Genomic DNA, 24881 nt, shown 5'->3' with positions numbered 1-24881 from the left:
AGTGAGGAAGGCACGTGGAAAGCCAAGATAGGCCTAAAGCTGGGCCTCTTGCACCAAACAGTTAGCCAAGCTGGAAATGCAAAAGAAAAGTTCTTGAAGGAAATTAAAAGTGCTACTTCAGTGAACACATAAATGATAAGAAAGCGAAACAGCCTTATCGCTGATATGGAGAAAGTCTGAGTGGTCTGGATAGAAGATCAAACCAGAAGCAACAAAGCCTCATCCAGAGCAAGGCCCTAACTCTCTTCAGTTCCATGAAGGCTGAAAGCGGTGGGGAAGCTGCAGAAGAAAAACTTGAAGCTTAGCAGAGGTTGATTCATGAGGTTTAAGGAAAGATGCATTCTCAATAACGTAAAGTGCAAGGTGAAGCAACAGGTGCTGATGTAGAAGCTGCAGCAAGTTACCCAGAAGATCCAGCTAAGATAATTCATGAAAGTGGCTGCACTAAACAACAGATTTTCAGTGTAGGTTAAACAGCCTTCTATTGGAAGAAGATGCCATCCAGGACTTCCATAGTTAGAGAGGGGACGTCAACGCCTGGCTTCAAAGGACAGGCTGACTCTCCTGTTAGGGGCTAACGCAGCTGGTGACTTTCAGTTGAAGCCAGTGCTCATTTACCATCCCGAAAATCCTAGGGCCCTTAAGAATTATGCTACATCTGCTCTGCCTGTGCTCTGTAAATGGAACAACAAAGCCTGGCTGACAGCACACCTGTTTACAACATGGTTTACTGAATATTTTAAGCCCACTGTTGAGACCTACTGCTCGGAAAAAAAAAGATTCAAAATATTACTGCTCGTTGACAGTGCACCTGGTGTCACCCAAGAGCTCTGATAGAGATGGACAGTGAGACTCATGTTGTTTTCATGCCTGCAAACACAACATCCGTCCTGCAGCCTGTGGATCAAGGAGTAACTTTCAAGCCTTATTGTTTAAGAAATACATTTCGGGGACTTCGCTAATGGTGCAGTGGATAAGAATCCGCCTGCCAATGCAGGCGACACGGGTTCGATCCCTGGTCCGGGAAGATCCCACATGCTGCGGAACAACTAAGCCTGTGTGCCACAACTACTGAGCCTGTGCTCTAGAGCCTGCGAGCCAAAACTACTGAGCCCTTTTGCCACAACTACTGAAGCCCATGCACCTAGAGCCCGTGCTCTGCAACAAAGAGAAGCCACCGCAATGAGAAGCCTGTGCTCCGCAATGAAGAGTAGCCCCCGCTCACTGCAACTAGAGAAAAGCCCATGAGCAGCAACGAAGACCCAGTGCAGCCAAAAATAAATAAATAAATTTATGAAAAAAGAAAAAAAGAAATACATTTCATCACGCTATAGCTGCCGTAGATGGTGACTCCTCTGATGGATCTGGGCAAAGTCGATTGAAAACCCTCTGGAAAGGAATCACCATTCTAGATGCCATTAAGAACATTTGTGATTCATGGGAAGAGATCAGAATATCCACCTTAACAGGAGTTTGGAAGAAGTAGATTCCAACCCTCATGGATGACTTCGAGGGGTTCAAGACTCCAATGGAGGAGGTAACTGCAGATTTGGTGGAGAAAGCAAGAGAAATAGAATTAGAAATGGGGGCCTGAAGATGTGACTGAATTGCTGCAATCTCATGATACAACTTGAAGGATGAGGAGTTGCTTCTTATGGGTGACCAAAGAAAGTGGTTTCTTATTCATAGCAGCGCTAGTTACAGTAGCGAAGACATAGAAGCAACCTAAATGTCCATCGACAGATGAATGGATAAAGAGGATGTGGTACAGATAGACAGTGGAGTATCACTCAGCCATAAAAAAAAGAATGAAATAATGCCATTCGCAGCAACATGGATGGACCTAGAGATTATCATACTAGGTGAAGTAAGCTAGACAAAGACAAATACCATATGATATCACTTGTATGTGGAATCTTAAAAATAAATAAATAAATAAAAGATACAAATGAACTTATATACAAAACAGAAATAGACTCACAGACATAGAAAACAAACTTATGGTTACCGAAGGGGAAGGGTAGGAGTAAATTAGGAGTTTGGGATCAACATGTACATACTACTACACATAAAACATAAACAATAAGGACTACTGTGTAGCACAGGGAACTCTACTCAATATTTGGTAATAACGTATAAGGGAAAAGAAGCTGAAAAAGAATAGATACATGTATATGTATAACTGAATCACTTTGCTATACACTTGAAACTAACACATGTAAATCAACTATACTCCAATTAAAAAAATAAAATTTAAAGAAAAAAAGAAAGTGGTTTTTTGCAATGGACTCTACTCCTGGTGAAGATACTGTGAAGGTTATTAAGATGACAACAAAGGATTTAGAATACTACATAACTTAGTTGATAAAGCAGGGGCAGGATTTGAGGGGATTGACTCCAGTCTTGAAAGAAGTTCTACTGTGGGTAAAATGGTATCAGCCAGCATCGCAGGCTACAGAGAAATCGTTCATGAAGGGAAGAGTCAGTCAATGAGGCAAACGTCACTGCTGTCTTCTTCCAAGACATCTCCACGGCCACCCCAGCCCTCAGCAACCGCCATCCTGACCAGTGAGCCGCCAGCAACATCAAGGCAAGACCCTCCACCAGCAAAAAGATTACAGCTTGCTGAAGGCTCTGATGATGGCTAGCGTTTTTAACAATATTTTTAAATTAAAGTATGTACCTTGTTTTTTTAAGATATGCTGTTGCACACTTACTACAGTATAGCGTAAACATAATTTTTATATGTACTGGACAACCAAAAATTTCACATGACTGACTTTATTGCAAGACTCACTTTATTGTGGTGGTCTGGAACTGACCTTGCAGTATCTCTGAGATATGCTTGTATTACAGTGACAATTAAAATGTATTATTAGGATATTATGAACCATTTTGTGGTACTGAATATGAAAATATAGATAAGATTCGTTGAAAAACAAATATTACCAAAACAGAAAATCTGAATAGGCCTAATTCTATTAAAGAAATTGAAACCCTTATTTAAAACCTTCCCATAAAGAACACTCTAAACCCAGATGGGTCTGTTGGTGAACCCTTCCAATTATTTAAGGAGGAAATGACCCCATTCTTACACAGATTCTCAAAGAAAATAGACAAGGAGAAAACACTTCCCAACTTTCATAACTTTAATTTCAAGACTGTCTCGGTTATTATAAGGGAAAATTACAGGCCAGTTTCCTGCATGAACACAGATGGAGGAATCCTAAAGTAAATAATACTGAATCTATATAAAAAGTAAGTCTATATGAATGATGATACATCATGATGAAGTTGAGCTTATCCCAAGCATGTAGGGTGGTTTTATCATTCAAAAATTGTTCAGTGTAATTCTCCATATTAACAGAAGAAAGAAGGAAATGATAATCTCAGTATACAGGGAAGAAAAGCCTATGATGAAGTTCGCACACTAATGATTAAAAAACGAAACAAATAACAACAAGCCCCTCCTAGCCCACTCCCATGGGTGGGGAAGGAGTTGCCTTCACTTGAGGAGCAGCGTCTGCAGTGTCTTAGCCAGAAGCTGTCTCTCTGAAGGCAGGAGCGAAGCAGGGAAACGACTGTCATCACTGCTAGCCAGAGTGTGAAATAAATAAATAAAATAAATAAATAAAAAGTCTAAGGATGGGAAAGAGGAAAGAAAATTCTCATTTTACAGTTACAGATGGTGTGATTCTGCGCGAACACTAATACGTTTACAGATAATGCCTTGGCTTATGTACTGTTCACCCATAGGCTGTCGGGTTGAGTCGGCCTGACTTCCTCTGAGCTCACAGAAACCCCCTCGGTGTGCGGACGCACCTGCTGTCCCGCAGGGCCTTACCTCTGGCGTGACTCTTCTTCCCCGCAGGTCGTATCTGACTCCTGTACGGCATGAGGAAGCAGAGTCGTTACGGAAAGCGCGCTCCAGACAAGCTCGGCAGACTCGAAGGTCTACCCAAGTGAGTGTGACCTCCGTGTTTAAGTCCTGTTTTGTCTGCCTTTCCACTGGAAGTACAATTAAACAGTGATAAAACGTGTGCCTTATTCCAGCCATTGTAGTGAAGAACGCTTTCCTGTTAAATCTTACACTACGTAGAATCAAATGAATTCATAGCTACATATACCCCCTCTCGCTTCTCTTCTTCAGGCGCAGGGCAGGTTTCTCTCCTTCCCTCCCTAAGACTAGTCATTCCACGTGTGCTTAAGGCCCACACCTTAATTCCTGCAGGAGGACAGTCTGGCACAATCTCAGAGTGTTAACCATAGAGTTACCATGGGACCCAGCCCTGCTGCTCCTGGGTGTGTACTCAAGAGAAATAAATCAGGCTTCTACAGAAAAGCCCTACACAGATACTTATAACAGCGTTATTCACAGGAGCCAGAAACCCAAATTCAGTGTCATCTCTGGCCAGAGTTAACTTGCTGTATAGACAAAAATTACGTGTGGAGTGTGCAGGTTCGCTGGAGGGCTGAGCCCTGGGCTCCCGGCAGCGTCAAGGTCAGCGTTCGGGGGCTGGTGGTGCCCCAGCGAGTGTTGGGCAGTGGGCCCAAGTGGGGCCATTGCACAGACCAAATAAATGAAGCAGCTAACAAAACTGGAAAAAACCCTCACAAATTTCCATTGATTTGGGAATAAAAAGAAATGAAGTCCTGACGCATGCTAATGCTGCAATGTGGATGAACCTTAAGCAAAAGTTATGCTGCATGAAAGAAACCTGGCATGATTCCATTTGTGTGAAAATGTCCAGAATAGGCAAATCCAGAGAAATAGAAAGTGGATTAGTATTTGCTGGTGGCTGGAGAGAGGGAGGAATGGGAAGTGACCACTAAGGGTGTGGGGTTTCTTTCTTTCTGTGGTGATGAAATGTCCTGAAATTAGATGGGGATTTTGCACAGTTCTGTGACTATACTAGAAAACAGTGAATTGTACTCTTCAAAAGGGTGGATTTTATGATATGTGGATTATGTTTCAATAATGATATTATAAAAAGAAAAAAGGAGAGTCCCTCAGGGAAGCTTTGAAGTAAGGAAGATATGATCTACATTATATTTTTGCAAAAGTCGCCGTGCAGAGAACTGCTGGGAGTGGTCTGTGAAGCCTGGAGGCCCGTGGGAAGCTGTTCCTTGGCTGAGCTGGAGATGACAGGCGTGTGGCAGCAACAGTTGAGGGAGGCTGTGACTGGGCATCAAGGAAGCAGAGGAGGATGAGCCGGGCAGCAGAGCTGAGGAGCAGCCAGAGGGCTGAGGGGTCAACCAGGAGATGGTCCACGAGGGAGCGAAAGGCAGGCTCCAGGGAAGAGGGGACGCCCCGCAGCTTCAGATGCTACAGACGCCAAGCAGGAGAGCTGAGGACCGAGAGAGGGACCTTACGCGTAGCCCCCGAAGTGCCCTTGTGTCGTTGCTGACCCTCCAGGGTCGGGCAGGTGCCGTCCTGTGCAGTCATTGCCACAGCTGTTACTGCTTGTGCTTGGTGGTGGTTTGTTTCCCCAGAGGATGTAACCCCCACGAGGGCCAGACAAGCATTTGTTTGTTTTGGTTTGGTTTATTGTGGCAGACTATACGTAACATGCAACTTAATCTTTTAGCCATTTTTAAGCATACGCTTCATCGGCATTAAGTGCGTTCACATTATTGTGCAGTCATCAGCGCCATCCATCTCCAGAAGAGCTTTCGTCTCCCCAGACTGAACCTCTCTACCCGCTAAACAGCTCCCTCTCTCCCCACAGCTTCTGGCAACCACCGTTCTACTTTTTATCTCTATGACCTTGACTCTAGGTAGCTCACGTGAGTGGAATCACACAGTTTTTGTCTTTTTTGTGACTGGCTTGTTTCACTCAGTGTAATGTCTTCAAGGTTCATCCATGGGGTAGCACATGTCAGAATTTCCTTCCTTTGTAAGGCTGAATAATATTTTGTTGTATGTTTAGACCACATTTTGTTCATCATCCGTTGATGGACACTTAGGTTGCTTCCACCTTTTGGCTGCTGTGAACAGTCTTGCTGTGAACGTGGGTGTGCAAATATCTCATCAGACCCTGCTTTTAGTTCTTTTGGATATAGACCCAGAAGTAGAATAGGCTGGATCATATGTTTCTGTCTTAATACTTACTTTCCATTATACTCATCTGTTTTCTTATGTCTTTTCCATTAGATTATGGTTCTTGAGTACAGGAATCATTTGATTTGTCTTTGTAGTTCCAGTGCTTAGAAACGCAGTAACTTTTTATTAAGAGAATGAATGAACAAATTAGCTAATAGTTACCTTCCGGCTTTGCAACTTCCCTCTTCTGAGGACATGAGCATATGACTACATGAGTTAGAATCAGCTCACTCTCTTCCTAACCCTTTTGCCCCTTCTCCTGCAGATGTCTCCTCATTATTTCCTTTTTTTCTGTACTACTGCTCCTATGAGCCTGGGGAAAATTTTAATTGGTGGAATGTCTCTGTGTGATTCCTACAGTTACAAAAGTATGTTAGAGAAAAGCTAGTTCAGGGTTTGTGGGGTTTTTTTTTAATTTTTAAAATGGAGGTATAGTTGGTTTACAATATTTTTAGCTTCAGGTGTACATCATACTGAATACAAATTTTTAAGACTATATGCCTTTTATAGTTATAAAATATTGGCTGTACTCCCTGTGTTGTAAATATATCCTTGTAGCTTATTTTATGCATAATAAGTGTACCTCTTAATCTCCTGCCCCAGTATTTCCCTCCCCCTTCCCTCTCCCTCTGGCAACCACTGGTTTTTTCTCTATATCTGTGAGTCTGTGTCTTTTTTGTTATAGTCACTAGTTTATTTTATTTTTTAGATTCCACATAGAAGTGATATCATACAGTATTTGTTCTCTGACTTTTTTCACTCAGCATGATACACTCCAGGTCCATCCATGTTGTTGCAGATGGCAAAATTTCATGGCAATGACTAATACTCCATATATGTATGTATGCATATGTGGAGTATGTGTATATGTGTGTGTGTGTGTGTGTGTGTCTCACATCTTCTGTATCCATGCATCTGTTGATAGACAGCTAGATGGCTTCCATATCTTGGCAGTTGTAAATAATGCTGCTGTGAATATTGGGGTGCATGTGTCTTTTCAAATTAGTGTTTTTGGTTTTTTCAGATATATGCCCAGGAGTGGAATTGCTGGATCATATGGGAGTTCTATTTTTAGTTTACTGAGGATCCTCTATACTGTTTTCCACAGTGGCTGCACCAGTGTACACTCCCATCAACAGTGTACTAGGGTTCCCTTTTCTCTGCAGTCTCACCAACATTTGTCATTTATGGTCTTTCTGATGACAGCCATTCTGACAGCTGTGAGGTGACATCTCATTGTGGTTTTGATTTGCATTTCCCTGGTGATGAGTGATGTTGAGCATCTTTTCATGTACCTGTTGGCCATCTGTATGTCTTCTTTGGAAAAATGTCTATTCAGGTCTTCGGCCCATTTTTAAATTGGCTTGTTTGTTTTTTTGATATTGAGTTGTATGAGCTGTTTATATATTTTGGAGATTAACCCCTTATTGGTCATATCATTTGCAAATATTTTCTCCCATTCAGTCTTTCCCATTTGTCTTTTCGTTTTGTTGATGGTTTCATTTACTGTGCAAAAGCTTTTAAGTTTCATTAGGTCCCATTTGCTTATTTTTGTTTTTGTTTCCTTGCCGTAGGAGACAGATCCAAAAAAATATTGCTGTGATTTATGTCAAAGAGTGTTCTGCCTATGTGTTCTCCTAGGAGGAATTCTGCTAACTTTGGGTTTTGTTTATTCTTCTTTTTCTAATTTCTTTAGGTTAAGGTTAGGTTGTTTATTTGAGATTTTTCTTGTTTCCTGAGAGGGCTGTATTGCTATAAACTTCCCTCTTAGAATTGCTTTGCAGCATCCCGAAGATCTTGGAACACTGTGTTTTCATTTCATTTGTCTCCAGGTATATTTTGAATTCTTTGATTTTTTCAGTGATCCATTGATTGTTTAGTAGCATTTTGTTTAGGCCACACATATTTGTGTTTTCTGTGGTTTTTATTCTTATAGTTGATTTCTAGTCTCATAACCTTGTGGTTGGAAAAGATGCTTGATATGATTGCAGCCTTCTTAAATGTACTGCGACTTGTTTCATGATATAGCACAGATGTATCCTGGAGAATATGCATTTGAAAAGAATGTGTATTCTGCTGCTTTTGGATGGAATATTCTCTCTATATATCTATTAAGTCCATCTGGTCTAATGTGTCATTTAAGGCCAGAGTTTCCTTACTGATTTTTTGTGTGGATGATCTGTGCATTGATATAAGTGGGGTGTTAAAGTCCCCTACTATTTTTGTGTTACTGTTGATTTCTCCCTTTATGTCTATTAATATTTGTTTTATTCATTTAGGTGCTCCTATGTTGGGTGCAAATATATTTTCATTTGTTATATCTTCTTGGATTCATCCCTTGATTATTATGTACTGTCCTTCTTTGTCTCTTGTAACAGTCTTTATTTTATTTTATTTTTATTATTTATTTATTTATGTATTTATGGCTGTGTTGGGTCTTCGTTGCTGTGCACAGGCTTTCTCTAGTTGCGGCGAGCGGGGTCTACTCTTCATTGCAGTGCGTGGGCTTCTCATTGCAGTGGCTTTTCTTATTGTGGAGCACAGGCTCTAGGCGCATGAGCTTCAGTAGTTGCAACACATGGGCTCAGTAGTTGTGGCACGCGGGCTCTAGAGCGCAGGCTCGGTAGTTGTGGCACATGGGATTAGTTGCTCCACGGCATGTGGGATCTTCCCAGACCAGGGATCGAACACATGTCTCCCACACTGGCAGGTGGATTCTTAACCACTGTGCCACCAGGGAAGTTCCAACAGTCTCTATTTTAAAGTCTATTTTTCTGTTATAAGTATTGCTACCCAGCTTTCTTTTCATTTCCATTTGTATGGAATACTTTTTTCCATTCCCTCACTTTCAGTCTGTGTGTGTCTTTAGATCTGAAGTGTGTCTCTTGTAGACAGCATATATTGGGTTGGCCAAAAAGTTCATTCGGGTTTTTCCATAACGTTGTACAGAAAAACCGAACGAACTTTTTGGCCAACCCCAATATATGGGTCTTGTTTTTGTATCCTTTCAGCCACTCCATCTTTTAATTGCAGCATTTAATCCATTTCATATAAAGTAGTTATTGATATGTATGTACTTATTGCCATTTTGTTACTGTTTTGGGATTGTTTTTTTAGTCCTTTTTTTGTTCTTTTCCTCTTTTGTTCTCTTCCCTTGTGATTTGATGGCTCTCTTTAGTGTTATGTTTGGATTTCTTTCCCTTTTATGTGTATGTATCTGTTACAGATTTTTTGGTTTGTAATTACCATGAAGTTTGCGTATAGCAATATATGTGTGTGTGTGTATGTATATACACACACACACACACACACACAATTATTTCAAGTCGCTGATCTCTTTAATTTCAAATAACATTTTAATAACCCTGCATTTTTCCTTCTCTCCCCCCATGATTGCTGTTTTTGACATCATATTTTATATCCTTTCATTTTGTGTATCCCTTAACTGCTTATTGTGGATATAGTTGATTTTACTACTTTGTCTTTTAACCTTTCTAGTAGCTTTGTACTTGGTTGATTTACTACCTTTACTGTATATTTGCCTTTATCAATGAGATTTTTCCTTTCATAATTTTCATGTTTCTAGTTGTGATCTTTTTTTGTTTTCTTTTTTTTTTCTTTTTCCTTTCTTTTGCTTAGAGAAATACCTTTAACATTTCTTATAAAGCTGGTTTGTTGGTGCTGAACTCTTTTAGCTTTTGCTTGTGTGTAAAACTTTTGCTTTCTCCATCAACTCTGAATGAGAGCCTTGCTGGGTAGAGCATTCTTGGTTGTAGGCTTTTCCTTTTCATCAGTCTAATTATATTGTGCCACTCCCTTCTGGCCTGCAGAGTTTCTGCTGAAAAGTCAGCCGATAACTTTATGGGAGTTCCCTTGTATATAACGTGCTGCTTTTCCCTTGCTGCTTTTAATATTCTGTCTTTAACTTTTGCCATTTTAATTCCAATATGTCTTGCTGTGGTCCTCTTTGGGTTGATCCTCTTTGGGACTCTCTGCTTCCTAGACCTGGATGTCTGTTTCCCTTCCCAGGTTAGGGAAGTTTTCAACTGTTATGTCTTCAAATACGTTCTGTGACCCTTTCTCTCTCTCTCTTCTCCTTTTGGGACCTCTATGATGTGACTGTTAGTGCATTTGATGTCATCTTGGAGGTCTCTTAAAGTGTCCTCATTTATTTATATATATATATTTTTTCTGTTCGGTGGCAGTGATCTCCACTATTCTGTCTTACAGCTCACTGGTCTGTTCCTCTGTATCATTTAGTATACTGTTGATTCCTTCTAGTGCATCTTTCATTTCAGATATTGTATTCTTCATCTCTGTTTGGTTGTTCTTTGTATTTTCCAACTCTTTGTTAAAAACTTAACAACTTCTCACTCTGTTCATTCTTTCTTAAGTGCTTTGATCATCTTTACGATCATAACCTTGAACTTTTTCTCAGGTAGATCGCCTGTCTCCACTTCATTTAGTTGTTCTTCTGCGGTTTTATCTTGTTCTTTCATTTGGAACATGCTCTTCTGTCACCTCATTTTGCCTAACTTGCTGTTTGTGTTTCCATGTATCTGGTAGGTTGGTTACCTTTCTTGACCTTGGGGAAGTGGCCTTCTGTAGGAGGCGTCCTATACATCCCAGCAGTGCACTCCTCTCTGGTCACCAGAGCTGTATGCTCTAGGGGTGCCCCCTCTGTGGGCTGCGTGGGTCATTCTGCTGTGGTGGGCTATGTGGGTGGGCTGGTTGGTTGCCAGGCCCTGCCTTGTGTGGAGGCTGCTGGCTGCTGGTTGGCGTGGCCAGGTCGTGAGGTGGCTGACTGTGGAACCCAGGGGGGCCCCAGGGCTAGTGCTGGCTCACTGGGAGTAGAGTCAGTGGGGCTGTGGCCCGCCCACTTCACTGGTGAGTGAAGCTAGGTCCTGGGGCTAGTGCTGGCCTGCTGGTGGGCAGAGCCGGGTCCTGGGGGTCTGGCTGCAGGGCCCCAGGGTCCAGAGCTGGTGTCAGACTGCTGATTGTTGGGGCTGGCTCGTGATACAGCTAGCTGTGGGGTCCAGGGTGTTCTGAAGCTTGTGTTGGCCTGCTGGTGGGCAGGGCTGGGGCCCAGCTGGCCCCTGGGCTGGTGCTGACCTGCTGGTGGGTGGACCGAGTCCTCCCACGGCTGTGGGAGCTGTGATTGTCCTGGGGCTGGTGTCCACCCATGGGTGTGGTGTCCACCCTTTGGCGTGTGAGGCTGGTATGAAGGCTAGAGGAGGCTTACTGGTGGGCAGGGCCAGGGCCCAGGGGTTTCTGGGGCTGGTGTCTGCCCGCTGTTTGGAGGAGCTGGGTCCCAGTGTCTCTGGCTGTAGGTCCCTGGTGGTCCCGGGTCCAGTGCCTGTGCACTGGTGTGTGGGGCTGGGTCCTGGGCCCTCTGGTGGGCAGGGCTGTGTCCAGGGGGTCATAAGGCAGCCTGTCTGCTGGTGGGTGGGGCTGTGTCCCTGCCTAGTTAGTTGCTTGGCCTGAGGCCGTCCCGTTCCTGGTGCCTGTGTTCTGCTGGCTATGAGCGGGGCTGGGTCCTGAGGGTAATAAGCTAGAGGGAGGGTTCCAGGACGGTGCCTGCCTGCACCAGTGTCCTTGCGGTTGAACCAGCTCCCCAGAGTGGCTGCTGCCAGCGTCCGTGTCCCCAGCATCACAGGCCTGCCTCTCCGGGAGACTCTCCAAGATCAGCAGGTGGGTCTGACCCAGGCTCCTTTGAAATTACTGCTTCTGCCCTGGCTTGTGGAGCATGTGAGATTTTGTGTGTGCCCTGTAAGAGTGGGGTCTCCATCCCCACACAGCCCTCTGGGACTCCTGAAAGGAAGCACCGCTGGCCTTCAAAGCCAGACGTTCTGGGGGCTTGTCTTCCCCAGCGCAGGAGCCCCAGGCTGGGGCTCAGACCCCTCGCTCCTTGGGGAGAACCTCCACAGTTGTAAGTATTCTCCCATTTGCGGGTCGCCCCTCCTCCCCGTCTTGTTGTGGTTCTTTCGTTACGTCTTTAGTTGTAGCAGATCTCTTCTGGTCGCCCCTGGTCAGTAGTTGCTCTGTGCATAGTTATTCTGGTGCGCCCTGGGAAGAGGTGAGCTCAGGGTCTTCCTGCTCTGGCATCTTGGCAGCTCCCTCAGGGGTGGTTTTTTGTTTGTTTGTGTGGGTTTGGTTTTTGGTTTTGGTGGTGGTTCTAGCCTGGCTCTGAATTTTCACCATTTTGAGCCTGGTTCTTCTTTCTGTGCGTAAACTTAAGTTTTCCTTGTATCTGCTGGACGGTCTCTGTTGGTGACTGCACGCTCTTGGGGGGTCGGGAGCGTCCAGGTGGAGATGTGAGAACCATGAGTGTGGAAGCAGCGGGCAGGCCTCAGTGCTGACCTGTTTCTGGAACTCAAGCAGGAAACGCTCAAGTATCGTGTTTGAAATGTACCTGGGCTCACGCCTGGGGCCTCTGCATACTGAGGTGTTTGTTTTCCGCGTGTATTGCTTGAAGCGGCCTCACACATTTCGGGAGCTTCTTTTGGAATTTGGTACCATTAGATCTTTGCGGAGTTTCCCTGCTCGTTCACGGGGAGTTATTCCATGGTTAGGGTGAAACCTCTCTGACCTTGTGGTATTTTCCCAGGGTGTAACCCTGACGGATCTCCAGGAAGCAGAAAGGACGTTCAGCCGGTCGAGGGCAGAGCGTCAGGCTCAGGAACAGCCCAGCCCGAAACCCGTGGGCCCCAGAGGGCTTGAGGGCAGCGCCCAGAAGCATGAGCCCCTAGCAGCCCCTGCAGAGGAAGCTGGGGAGAGCCGCCAGCCCTGGGACCGGAGTCTGGAGGATCAGGTGAGCTCTCTGTGCTGAAAGCAGGTGGCTGGGGGAGTCTCTTCCTCACTGATAATTCCAGAACTGTCCTACTCTGCAGGGGACGCCTCATAGAACACGCTATTTATGTCCATCTTTAGTTGGCAGACCTGTGTAATTGAAAGAATTCAGAGAATGTTAGTCCTTAAGTGATCCATTTTTTCCTCTGGGAGTTAACTAATGCGCTTTTTTCCAGTTTTATTGAGATGTAATGGACATGTAATGTTGCAACATGATTTGATGTGTGTACATGTTGTGAAATGATTACCACCATACGCTTGGTTAACTAAATGTGTCGTTCTATTCTGAAAAGAGAGATCTTGGTATAAAAAAATGCAAATAGAACTATAAGCATTTATTATTTAGTTTATGCCAGGCACTATTTTAACAACTTCAATATGTGTATGAAATTGTTTAGTCCTCACAACAACCCTCTGAGGTAAGTATTATTATTCCTTCTAAAACTATGAGTCAGTGGAGTGACAGAGAGGTTAAGTAACTTGCCCAGCATTTTGCACGGCTAAGAAGACGTCAAGGACTTCCCTGGCGGTCCAGTGGTTAGGAATTGGCACCTTCACTGCTGGCCGCCCAGGTTCGATACCTCGTCGGGGAACGAAGATCCCACAAGCCACGCGACCAAAATAATAATAATATTGATTTGTGTGTGTGTCTGCCTGTCTGTGTATGTCCTGGTGTTAGACTGTTTGGGTTCAAACCGCAGTATCCTTACTAACTAGCTGTATGGCTTTGGGTAATTTATTTAGCCTTGTGTTACATAGTTTCCTAATTTGTAAAAACAGAGCTTCTAATAGAGGGTACTCCTTGTGAGGTAATACGTGTATAGTGCTTGACACGTTAAGTGTTCACCAAATCTTAACTACTACGATGATGATGATGTACTTAAAAGCCTCCAAATTCCTCTTTTCTCTCTCCCTTTCCAACCGAATATATACGTATGTATAATAACCATTTAGGTAATTGGACGAACGCTTGTTTTGAATTTTAATTTGATGGTACAGTATTATAAAATAAAAGATTTTACTGGAAAAAAAAAAAAACAAAAGCAGAGGTGGAGCGAGGCGTTGGCTCCACAGCTTGCCCTCCTCCCCACTAGTATGTTGTTCTACAAACTTCCGCAGACCCAAGCGCTTACAGAGCGCCCTTATTCTCAACCACAGGCTGTCACTTGGGGAGACGTTTTGACTTACGTTCCGTTTCTCAGTTGCAGTTGGTAGTCAGAGTTATAGGGTTATATTTAAGGTGATCGTAACTCCTGGTTTACCTAAGGTTGTTCCAGTGACACCTTTTATCTCTGGGTAATTATCCATACCATTCCTTTTCACTCTCAGAAATGTCCCAGTTGGGATGATAAACTTTATGGTCACCATAATTACAGGAGAAAGAAGTCTTCTTGCTCTAACTTTGAATGGCTAGGCTGCATAAGCTAACTGAGGTTCTGTTGTTTATTTCATTGTTTTATCGGCTATTTTTTGAGTACTTATTACATACTAGGGACCGTTCTAAGCACATAACATACATTCTCATTTAATCCTCACAGCCCTCTCTGAGGAAGATATTATTATCCCCGTTTTATACATGAGGAAGCAGAGATCAAAACTCAAGTCACTTACTTCAGGTCACACAGCTCATTCAAGCTGGAATTTGAGCCAAGTTCTATCAGACTCCCAAGCTGACTATATTTTATTGCTTCTGTCCCTATAATTTATAAACAAAAATTTATACAATCTCTGTACGTAGTAAGAATTTCTTTATCTCTGCATGTTCAACAAACCACATTAAGGTTTATTGTCAAGCTCTGTCTGTCCTAACTCTTAAGGGAAAAAGAAGTTCAAAAGGGAAAGTGGGAATTTTTTTTTTTTAACTTTTATTTATTTTGGGGGTGGGGATGTGGCATGCGGGATCTTAGTTCCCCAACTAGGGATCAAACCTGTGCCCGCTGCAGTAGAAGCACGTGGTCTTAACCTCTGGACCGCCAGGGAAGTCTCAGAAAGTGGGAATTTTTCAGAAGTGTCAATAAGCCTAGTTATGGCAAGTTGGTAGAAAGCTCAGATTTGGTCTGTTTTCAGATAACTCCTACATTGTTTCTTCATATTCCTGAGCTTTTTCTTTTCCTACGTAAACCTTACCTTTCAGTGCGCTGTCTTAAAAAGGCCATCATCCTTCCTATTTGCGTTGCAAAATCAAAGGAATTTTTATTACCAAGGTTGGTGCCCCCTAGTGCCCTTTGGTCAGTTTAGGAAGAACTTTCCTGGACTGCTATCAGCCTGTAGCATCTTCAGAGTAGGCATCTAGAACTCTTTCCTGTCTGGCTAATTAACTACTTATAAGCCTCTTGATATAGAAAAGCCCATTTTTAATAAATGTGCTGTCCTTACCCTTTGGTTAGACTTGACCTCTGACATCTCATCATGTGGATTGTTCCAGCCTGTGTATCGTCGCCTGAGGTGTCCGGCTCAGCCAGACAAACCCACGGCACCAGTGTCACCTCCTGCCCCGAGACCCTCCCTCTACACCAGTTCCTACCTGCTCCGGACGGGTAGGTCTTCAGCCCCTGATTCAGAGAGTTCAGAGCCCCCCGCCAGCCCTGCAGGGGCAAAGGAAATGGACAAAAACGGTAGGTCGAGCTTCAGAAACCGCACCCTCCTCCAGTGCGCGTGCCCCAGGTTCTTAAGATCCCTGCTTTGTTTTCTCTCTGACCAGAGGGCGAAGAAGCAGATTTGGGTGATCAGTCCTCTAACAGGCTGTCCATTCGTGAGAGGAGGCGGCCCAAGGAGCGACGAAGAGGCACAGGCATCAACTTCTGGACGAAGGATGTAAGTGGGCTGTCCGTGCTGGGACATCTCGCATTACCCTGCGCTGCCCGCCGTCCTGTGTGTCGGGCTCAAAAGGAAGAGTTCCACACGGTGCCATGAATCGTGCAGAGTGTCAGGAAGCATCACTGAGAAAAAGAGCAGAAGAAGAAAGACTCCACTAGTGTGGCACTCATTTGGAAGGTTCTGGCTGGGACGCCCAGGGCCTGGGACAGTGCCGAGCACACGGTAGGCAGGCAGCAAATAAGCGGTGAATTTACAGCAGCCGTGCAAACAAATACAACAAGTGCATAAGCCACTCAGACTTAGCAGCCCCCCAGCGGCCCCTGAGAGTCCCGTGGTGAGTCAGCAACACCTCAACATTGTGTGTGTGCAGGTGCTAACCAAGTATTTCAGGGGCACTGCCAGAATCTCGAGAATTTCAGAATTTCATCTGACTCAGGTTTACTCTTTTGGAGAAAAAAAGGAGCAAGTGCTATAAAACAGCTTGACTTTGGGTTTTAAATGAAGACAGAGGCTCCTGTGCGTCCTCATGATGAGCACACACTCAGTTCTTTCCTTCCCCTCTGGTCTGTTCCCTGCTCGCTCAGCCTTGTCACTGGCATTTAACAGTCAAGTGGCCAAGATCAGGTCCCTGGTCACTAGTGACTCATTTGGAATTAGATGGACCATTCAGTGAGACAAGAAATGAGACAATGACGGTCGCCTGTTAGAAACTACTGGACGGAAGTGTTTGACTATTATAGGACCAAACGGGCTGACAGCTACTGACAGAGCCCAAGTGAGGTCCGTCTGTCTTAAAGGTTCTCCTTTTCCCGCCAGGTTCATTTGGCTCTTTGACTGCAGGTGGTGCTCCTGAGGTGCTGCTAAAGCAGCAGTGACAGTGCCCTTGGCCGTCAGCCCTCACTGCGCAGGGGCATAATTGATGGGGCTAACCTTGTTGCCTCCAGGGATGCCTGTGACCGTGATCCTCTTGTCTTTCTTCTTTCTCCCTTTCCAGGAAGATGAAACTGATGTCTCGGAAGAGGTGAAAGCAGCGTGGGTAAGCAACCAGCAGGGAGGCTGCCCCCGTGGGGCTCAGCGTCCCCGTAGGTCTCATCCCGGCTCGCGTGCACACAGTTAACAGAAGGAAGAGCGGGCTCTGTGCAGACTTGGGTCCAGGGAGAGTTTGGAGGCAGACGCTCCTCTGCGAGATGGGACAGGTGCTCGCTGGTGTACTGTTTTCTTTTCTTTTTTTTAAAATGTATTTATTTTATTTCTTTTATTTTTGGCTGCGTTGAGTCTTCGTTGCTGTGCGCGGGCTTTCTCTAGTTGCCGTGAGCGGGGGCTACTCTTCATTGTGGTGCGCAGGCTTCTCGTTGCGGTGGCTTCTTGTTGTGGAGCGCAGGCTCTAGGTGCACGGGCTTCAGTAGTTGTGGCACGCAGGCTCAGTAGTTGTGGCTCGCGGGCTCTAGAGCGCAGGCTCAGTAGTTGTGGTGCATGGGCTCAGTTGCCCCGTGGCATGTGGGATCTTCCTGGACCGGGCATCGAACCCATGTCCCCTGCGTTGGCAGGCAGATTCTTAACCACTGCGCCACCAGGGAAGTCCCCCGTTTTCTTAAATGGTGTAACAATGCCCATGTTCTTGAACGAGTTTCCTGCATTTTTCGGTGCCTCCTGCCAGGCTGTAACACAGTTACGGGCTCTTTTTCTCTATTGTGCTATTGGATCGTATAAAGTACTTTGAAATCTTGGGAAGAAAAGTGAAGAGTGGTACTGTTCCTTATGGATCTACGTCCTCTCCACGCTAACAGAGAGGAACACAAGAGTGACTAGTGTAAACGGTCCAGAAATCACTTACATTTGACTTTGAAATAAGGTTTAGCTCCTTGGCTCTTGTGTAACCAGATCCCTTAAGGCCTGGCACCCAGCTCTTCTCTGCTGTGGGCACCCCAGGTCAGTTCTCCTGAAGCTCCAGGTTCCTGTAAGCCACTCACATGTGATAGAAATTTAATGCTTTTCTAGTACCATTAGTACCATTTTTCTTTGGTTTTTGTTTTGTTTTGTTTCGTTTTTGTTTGTTTGTTTATTTGGCCGCACCACACAGGTTGCAGGATCTTAGTTCCCTGACCAGGGATCGAACCGGGCCACGGCAGTGAAAGCACTGAGTTGTAACCACTGGACCACCAGGGAAGTCCCTAGTACCATTTTTCAAGAAGGAAGGGATTTGGTTTTGACTAAATGAATTGAGACTCCATGTACATTTCTATTGGGAATTATGTAAGAAGATGGCCTTTTTTCTACCCTACAGTTATGTGACAGTATGTTCTCAGAATATGTTTAATAACTCATACTGAAAATGAACAACTGATTTGTTTTTAGCAGAGGAAGTAGAAATGCTATATTATGTCATTGACCTGCCTATATTTTGGTCGAGATCCTAAACAGTCAGCACGGGCTTCCAGAAAGCAGTGCCCATGGTGGCGTGGTGAGAGCTGCCTGCGTGCAGCTGCAGCCGGGGCTGCCTCATGGTGGGGAGTGGGCGTCAGGTGCAGATGCCGCGTGGAGGCTCCCCGGGGCAGGGGGTGTGTGCACACGACAGCGACTTCATTCCGCAGGGGCTTGGGGAGGCTTCAGGGGACGCAGAGTGAACACAGGAGAGCTTCTGTGGGGAACTATATTGGAAAACCCCTAACGAGAGATCCCGGGTGCTGACTACAGAGCACTGAAGTGGCCCGTCACCCGTAGAGGGTCGTAGAGGCCGGTGAGCTCCACGGAGGGAGTTACACAGGAGAGCTTGGTGTTGGCCAGCGTCTCTGTCAGTGAAAATCTTTGCCTGCACGTTTCTAAGCTACTTGGTGTGAAAAGTCCTTGCCTGGTGCACCAGGCAAGGGCCACGAAGATGCCTCTGATGCCATGCTTCCCAGAGAAGTTCACTGAGCGACCACTGACTTAAAATTACAGAAAAGATTTTCTGATTGGTGAGATTGGACGTAGAGTCATTTGTCAGATTGAAAAAAGGTCCACTCATCCCATTGCTCGAGGCATCCGCCAGTGTTCACCGCGGGTCCGGCAGACACCAGTGTGGGTCTTCAGAGAGGGATGAAGGGCCGGTCCCCTCTCTCCTGGCAACTGAGTGTGTGCAGGTGGCCAGCGCTCACAGCACGCCCGGCATGTCTCCTGCCCGCCACGGTGCCCGGGGCGGCAGCACCCTGACCCCGGCCTGCGTTAGCGCAGCTCTGACTGGTTCTCTCCCGAGCGCTCGTCCAGCCCTGGCAGGCGTGGTGCGGGGGTCCATACGGCCCACAGAACAACAGGCCCGTCACTGTAAATTGTGGAAATCTCACCTCAAGATGGTCAGGACTGTGTCACGACCGCTCTCCCACTCCAGGAATCTACTGTTTTTTAAGTTAACTCTTCCCAAGACTCTGACATCTGTTATTTTAAATTGGGATAGATTTACAATCAGTGAACTGCACAGACCTAAAGTGTACTGTTGGATGAGTTTTGACAGTTGTAATCAGTGGTGTAACCACCACTCAAGTCAAGATGTAGAGCTTTTCCGTCACCTTGAAAAGTTCCCTCATCCCCCATCCCCTGTCCTGAGAGGCAGCCTCTCTTCTGATTGCCGCCACCGTAGAGTAGTGTTGCCTGTTCCTGAGCTTCGCGTACATGGAATCATTCGGTGATAATACTTTACTTTAAGGGTAGAAAGGAAACTCTATCTCCAGTCCGAGTTGGACCTAAAATGATTCCAAATGTGTACAGATGCTCTCCTCTTCTCGAAGATTCTTCAGCCTCTCGCCCATATATCAGTAACAAGAGCATGGCTAAGAAAACCTTTCTGTTGTTTAACCTTAATCTCTGTAGACATCATGGAAATTTATTTCTTTTTGTGGACCTAAGCTAGAAAAATGTAACCGACATTTGTATACAGGTAAGGTTGATGGCCAGGAATGGCCCTGGTGTTTGTCGTGCAGTCTGGGAGGGAGGAAGGCCAGTCATGCATTTCTGTGGTGGTGACACAAGGGACGCTGAGAAGGCTGGGGGCTTGGTCGGGGCCCTGCACAGTGCGCGATTTTAATCAAAACCATCCCCACCGGAAAACCGACAATGGGCACAGGGCTTCACGTCTTAGCACCCCCTTAGCCGACGTGCTTAGAGCAGACGTGCGTGGTTGTCCGCGTTAGACGGGGACCGTCTCCAGAAGTCCTAGTATATCCTGTATCTTGCTAAGTGAAGAAGAAACTGAGTCTGGATTTACTGTGAGGAAGGAGGTTACCGCAGTCAGAAGTGCTGCCCTCCTCCGCTGGTCGAGAGGGGCAGGCTGCGGAGCAGTCGCGGGCACACTGCAGACGCTGCTGGCCCTTGGGCTCTTTGCATCCTTTTTTCACCTGCGTCTTTGGCCTGCCTTCATTTTGCTTAACACTGAGTTTTCTCTACGCATTCTTGTCCTCTGAAGCAGACTGTTTCCCAGGCCAGTTCTGATGTATAATTGAATTTATCACTAGAGGGCACAAGTCGTCAAAAGAAAAGATGGTGAACAAGCAGAATGGTGTCTAAGGAAGCTGAACAGGAGACAGATTGCTTTTGTTTTAAAGGAATTGTTGAACAGTCCAGTTCAATGCAGTGAAGTTACCTGCCTCCCAAATTTGGGCGTCTTAGAATTGGGAAGGAATTTAGAGAAAACTTGGGTTAGGAACCTCATTTTACAGTTAAGAGAACTGAGGCCCAGGGCAGTTAGGAAGTACTTGGGGACGTGAAAGCTCTAGGTGAGCGCCCCACGCCCCGTGTCAGGGAGCCTTTATGGGACTGTGGTGGGGCCGACTTCACATCGCCCTCCATTCCCCATCCTTTTTTTTTAAGGGATACAGGTGAACAGTCAGATGAAGAGGTCCATCAGGTGAGGTGTGGATGTGTCCCAAGGTCAGAAGCTTTGTCCCCATGAAGGTGGTTGTACCACCCGCCCGGCATGTGGATATTACACCAACCCAGAAGTTCTCCAGACCTCATAGTTTAGGGATTTTTATGGAGGCTTCAACATGGGCATAATTCATTATTAACTCAATCTCCACCCCCTTTACCTTCCCCCCAGAAGATGGGGGGTGAGTCTAAAAGTTACAAGTTTTTTTTTTTTATTAAAGTATAGTTAACATACAGTATTCTGTAAGTTACAGGTGTACAATATAGTGATTCACAATTTTTAAAGGTTATACTCCATTTGTAGTTATTATAGAATATTGGCTATATTCCCCATGTTATGCAATGTGTCCTTGTCGCTTATTTTTTACCCAGTAGATTGTACCCCCCCTGCCCCCTGCCCCCATTCTTCATTTGTTTTTTACTGAGCAGGTTACATGTTTGAATTGAGTTGCTAGTGGCATCTCGCCTCCTTAATAAGTAAAGTAAGGTCTTCTTGAAGGACACCTCGAAAGCCTCCTGAGAGTTTCAGGTTCAGTGGTAGAGGGTCAGCCTTCTGCCAGGTGGGAGGGTACTAATGTAGGGAGGGTACATAAGTAGGTGGGTACTTATGTCTGTCCATCCTTCAAACAGGAAAATGCTTCTCCCTCTAGAATCCCTATTGCTTTTAGGCAAATCCGGTGGCATCAGTCTGAACAAAATCACGACACTTTACCTTCAAAGTCAGCAGTGTAGCGTCCAGTCCAGAGTGGAGCCCGTGGTCTGGTGGCTAACCCTGCAAGAGGCCTTGGTTATAGGAGACACTGTTAAGGAAGCACTGCCCAGTAGGTGTTCAGATACCGGCCGTAGATAACCGGTAGCAGCTAGTCGGGAGAGACCTTGGTCAAGTGTGCAGAAGATAGAAGCGATTACACGTAAGACTTTCAAACTAAATCAAAGAGAGGCTCAAAGTGAAATTTGCCAGCAAAGCTTGGTTTTAAACTAAGCTTTAACAGAAAATAAAACTTGCTTTGGGAGCCATTTGGCCCCAGAAATATCTCTAATACCAAAAGCCACTAAATGCATTTCCCATTTTGTCCTGCCTTCTCTTTTATAAGCTTCTCGTGTATTCACTGAACAAGCACTTCCACGTGCCTGTGGGCAGGGGTGCAGCAGAGAACAAAAAGCCCTGCTCTTGTAGAGTCTCCATTCTGGTGAAGCAGGCGGGCAGTGAGTAAAATGAACGTGCCAAGCAAACAGTGTGTGGAAGATGAAAAGCCGTGTGGAGTGGCTCCAGGACTCAGGAGTGGGGAATGCGGGGCGGGGGTGCTGAGCATCTAAGGAGGGGTCGGTGTCGGCCTTGCCGCGAAGGCAGCACTGGAGCCCAGTGTGAAGGGAGTGAGTGGGGAGCCCCGTGGACGTGCCCAGGCGGAGGGAACAGGGCTCGGGGGGCCGTGAGGCAGGAGGACAGGCAGGACCTGTGAGGAGACGGCGTGGGCATGAGAGCCCGCGGCAGAGCCGGGCGGTCGGTGCCAGGGCGTGCGAGCCCGTGTAGAGCTCTGCGCAGCAGAGGGGCAGGAGTCACATTCTGGGGGCACTCCACCTGCTGTTTGGAGAAGACCCTCTATGTCACCCTAACCCAGGGGGACTGACGAGGGGTTTGGGCCAGGTGATCGCGGGTGGTGAAGGTGCTGAGAAGTATTCATACGCACGGTGTATTTCAAAGTTAGAATCAGCAAGACTTCTGTTGGATTGGGTATACGGTGGGAAAAACAGAGGGGGGTCAAGGTTGACACCAAAACTTTTGGCTCAAGTGCCTGAGAGGGTGGAGTTTTCATGAACTGAGATGGAGAGGACTGTGGAAGGGCAGGCCTTTGGGTTTGGCTCTAGAAGCCCTGGAGTTGATGTGTCTGACCGCCGTCCACAGGGAAATGTCAGGGGTGGAGTTGGAGGTACAGACAGGATGCAAACGTGCAGGTTGTGTCGGGAGCCGTGACACTGGCGCAGCTCACCAGGAGTGCGAGTGTAGACACAGAAGACGCCCAGGCAACGGGCGAGCCCGAGCACTGGGCTCTGAGAAGGGGGCTGCAGTTCCCGCTTTTCCAAAACCAAGTCAGCCAAACAAAGCGCACTCGCACAGAACAGGAGGGAGTCTGCTGATTTTTTCACCAGTTTTTCTCAGCCGGTGCTGGGGTGTTCCCCATGAAAGCTGCCCGGCCTGTTTATGGAAGAGCCGTGTAGTCGGGGAGGAGAGCCGGTTCCTGGAGCTCCCCTGACAGCTTCTGGAATAGAAATTACTGCCTCTCTGCAGACCATGTCTGGAGGCCTCTGAAGGCCGGGAATGTCATAAGACTTTTTGTTACATGAGAGGAATTCTACTGATTAACCGTATCTGCAAATGATCTTTTAAGCTGACTCAGCTTTTGGTTCCCTTTGCCTTACCTGACTTTCCTCAGTTTTATTACATCTTTGAATAACTAGCACTCCATTTCACTTAAGGAGAGGCTTTCTTTGAAAAACTTATTTCTAGGTGCTCTTCTTTATCAAACTCTGATTTATCCCTGTGATGGCTAGAATGACAGTCGTAGACTTGGAATTTTAGAACCAAAAGCAACTTTAAACTTCTTCCCTGCCCTGCCCTCCTCTCCCCTCCCCTCCCCTCCCCTTCCCTCCCCTTCCTTTCCCTCCCTTCCTTCCTTCTTCCCTCCTTCCTTCCCTCCCTCCCTTCCTTCCTTCCTTCCTTCCTTCCTTTCCCACATCGCGTACCTTGCAGGATCTCAGTTCCCCGACCAGGGATTGAACCCAAGCCACGGCAGTGAGAGCACCGAGTCCTAACCGCTGGACCCCCAGGGAAGTCCCTAAACGTCTCATTTGAGAGATCACAGCTGAGGAGGCCCAGAGAGAGGAAGCACAGCCGTGTCCGGGGCTTTGCACCGCGTTCTCCTGAGTCTGTGTCTGTCGTGTACGTTGGGTGATGTCCTGTCACAACAGGCTAGGAGTGCAGACCCAGGAGCTGGGCTCCCGGGGCAACCCCACCTTGACCGCTGAACTGCTTTGGACGAGATGCTTCAGTTTCCTCATCTGTCAAGTGGGCATAATAATAGTGTCTACCTCTTAGAGTTGTAAAATGAAAATGAGTTAATGCATTTAAATACTTAGAGATGAGTAAGACCCACTCAAATTATTTTCCAAATCTGTAGGTTCCTAAATCTGGATGAGAGAAAGGCTTTTGGAATACTCTCATTGACCTTAGAATCCTGTGATTTTGAAGTGAAGTTATTAATTTATCCACGAAGAATGGATTCTTTGGAGAGTCAGAGAAGTAGCTCAGGCTCCAGCGTGTGCTTGTGCTCTGAAAATGAACCTGATGAGTTTTGAGAAATAAATCTTAAAAGGAATTGCCGAGGTAGGGACAGAAATGAGTGGAGAAGGAAGGACCGAGAACTCAGTGTTTCCTCTTTTGCTTGGAGCCCTTTGAAGACCTGATGAGACCACGTCCCTGCACATTTCTGTGTCCTCAAGCAGGCTTTCATACTTCTGCCTAAACTGCCCCTCCCGTTTCTGTTTTTCTGCTCGTGTTCCCACAGATCTTTACCACTTCCCCCCACTCTCTTTCTTCGAGTAAATAATAGCCCTTTTTCCTACTTGCTCTAATTTTTCACAATTTTGCTTCTGGCTGTTTGCTGGATCTTCTCCCCTCTGTCAAGTAGGATTTTGAATCTTGTTACTTAATCTTGTGAAGCCCCTTTATCTGCTGGAGGGCATCCAGCGATTTTCTGTCCGCTCTCCACCGCTGGGCAGTGTCTTTGCCATTCTCCTTTTAGGTAAAAGCCTAGGACTGTTTTGCTTTCCCTTCTCTCCGGGGCCTGATTGCCTAATATGGTAAAGTATGTCCCAGACAAGCCTGTGCTGTTGAGATAGAACAACAGTCTAAGTTTAAAGACACGGTAGGTAAGCTCTCGGGTGGAGTTGCTTATTTCTGTAGTAAAGTAGTATTTTTCACAGTGTACCGTAAAACCACCATAATCTTTTTTTTAAAGCAAGCCACTCTTCCTTTTAATCGAGTGAAAAGATAGTAAAATATAGATTTTCCTCCCTCAGCTTCTTTATCTTCAGCCAGATAAGAAGAAGAGGAGAAAAGGGTGGTTAGCTTGTCCCTAGAATGAGAGGGCTTGAGAAGCCCGAGAAATTTGATGATAATGCTCATAGGAGTAGATTAAATGAGCAGGGCCATCATGAA

General features: G+C 45.9%; 1 protein-coding gene across 9 annotated transcripts in view; it reads left to right on the top strand.

Moving 5' to 3' along the window:
* PPP1R12B (protein phosphatase 1 regulatory subunit 12B) overlaps positions 1 to 24881 on the top strand; it is a 202072-nt gene that overhangs the window by 105177 nt on the left and 72014 nt on the right. For 8 of the 9 annotated variants that reach the window (XM_082413159.1, XM_082413157.1, XM_082413158.1 and 5 more), the window contains 5 exons: positions 3872 to 3962; positions 12711 to 12914; positions 15378 to 15567; positions 15654 to 15766; positions 16764 to 16805. In XM_082413159.1, coding sequence (XP_082269285.1) covers positions 3872 to 3962; positions 12711 to 12914; positions 15378 to 15567; positions 15654 to 15766; positions 16764 to 16805 — 640 coding nt within the window. Of the gene's footprint in view, positions 1 to 3871; positions 3963 to 12710; positions 12915 to 15339; positions 15568 to 15653; positions 15767 to 16763; positions 16806 to 24881 lie in introns of those variants that run through there. The other variant, XM_082413161.1, reaches the window with a different exon arrangement.

Source organism: Balaenoptera physalus (genome assembly GCF_965194825.1).
Source record: "Balaenoptera physalus genome assembly, chromosome: 1".
NCBI lineage: Eukaryota > Metazoa > Chordata > Mammalia > Artiodactyla > Balaenopteridae > Balaenoptera > Balaenoptera physalus.
This window is presented reverse-complemented; position numbering and strand designations above follow the sequence as displayed.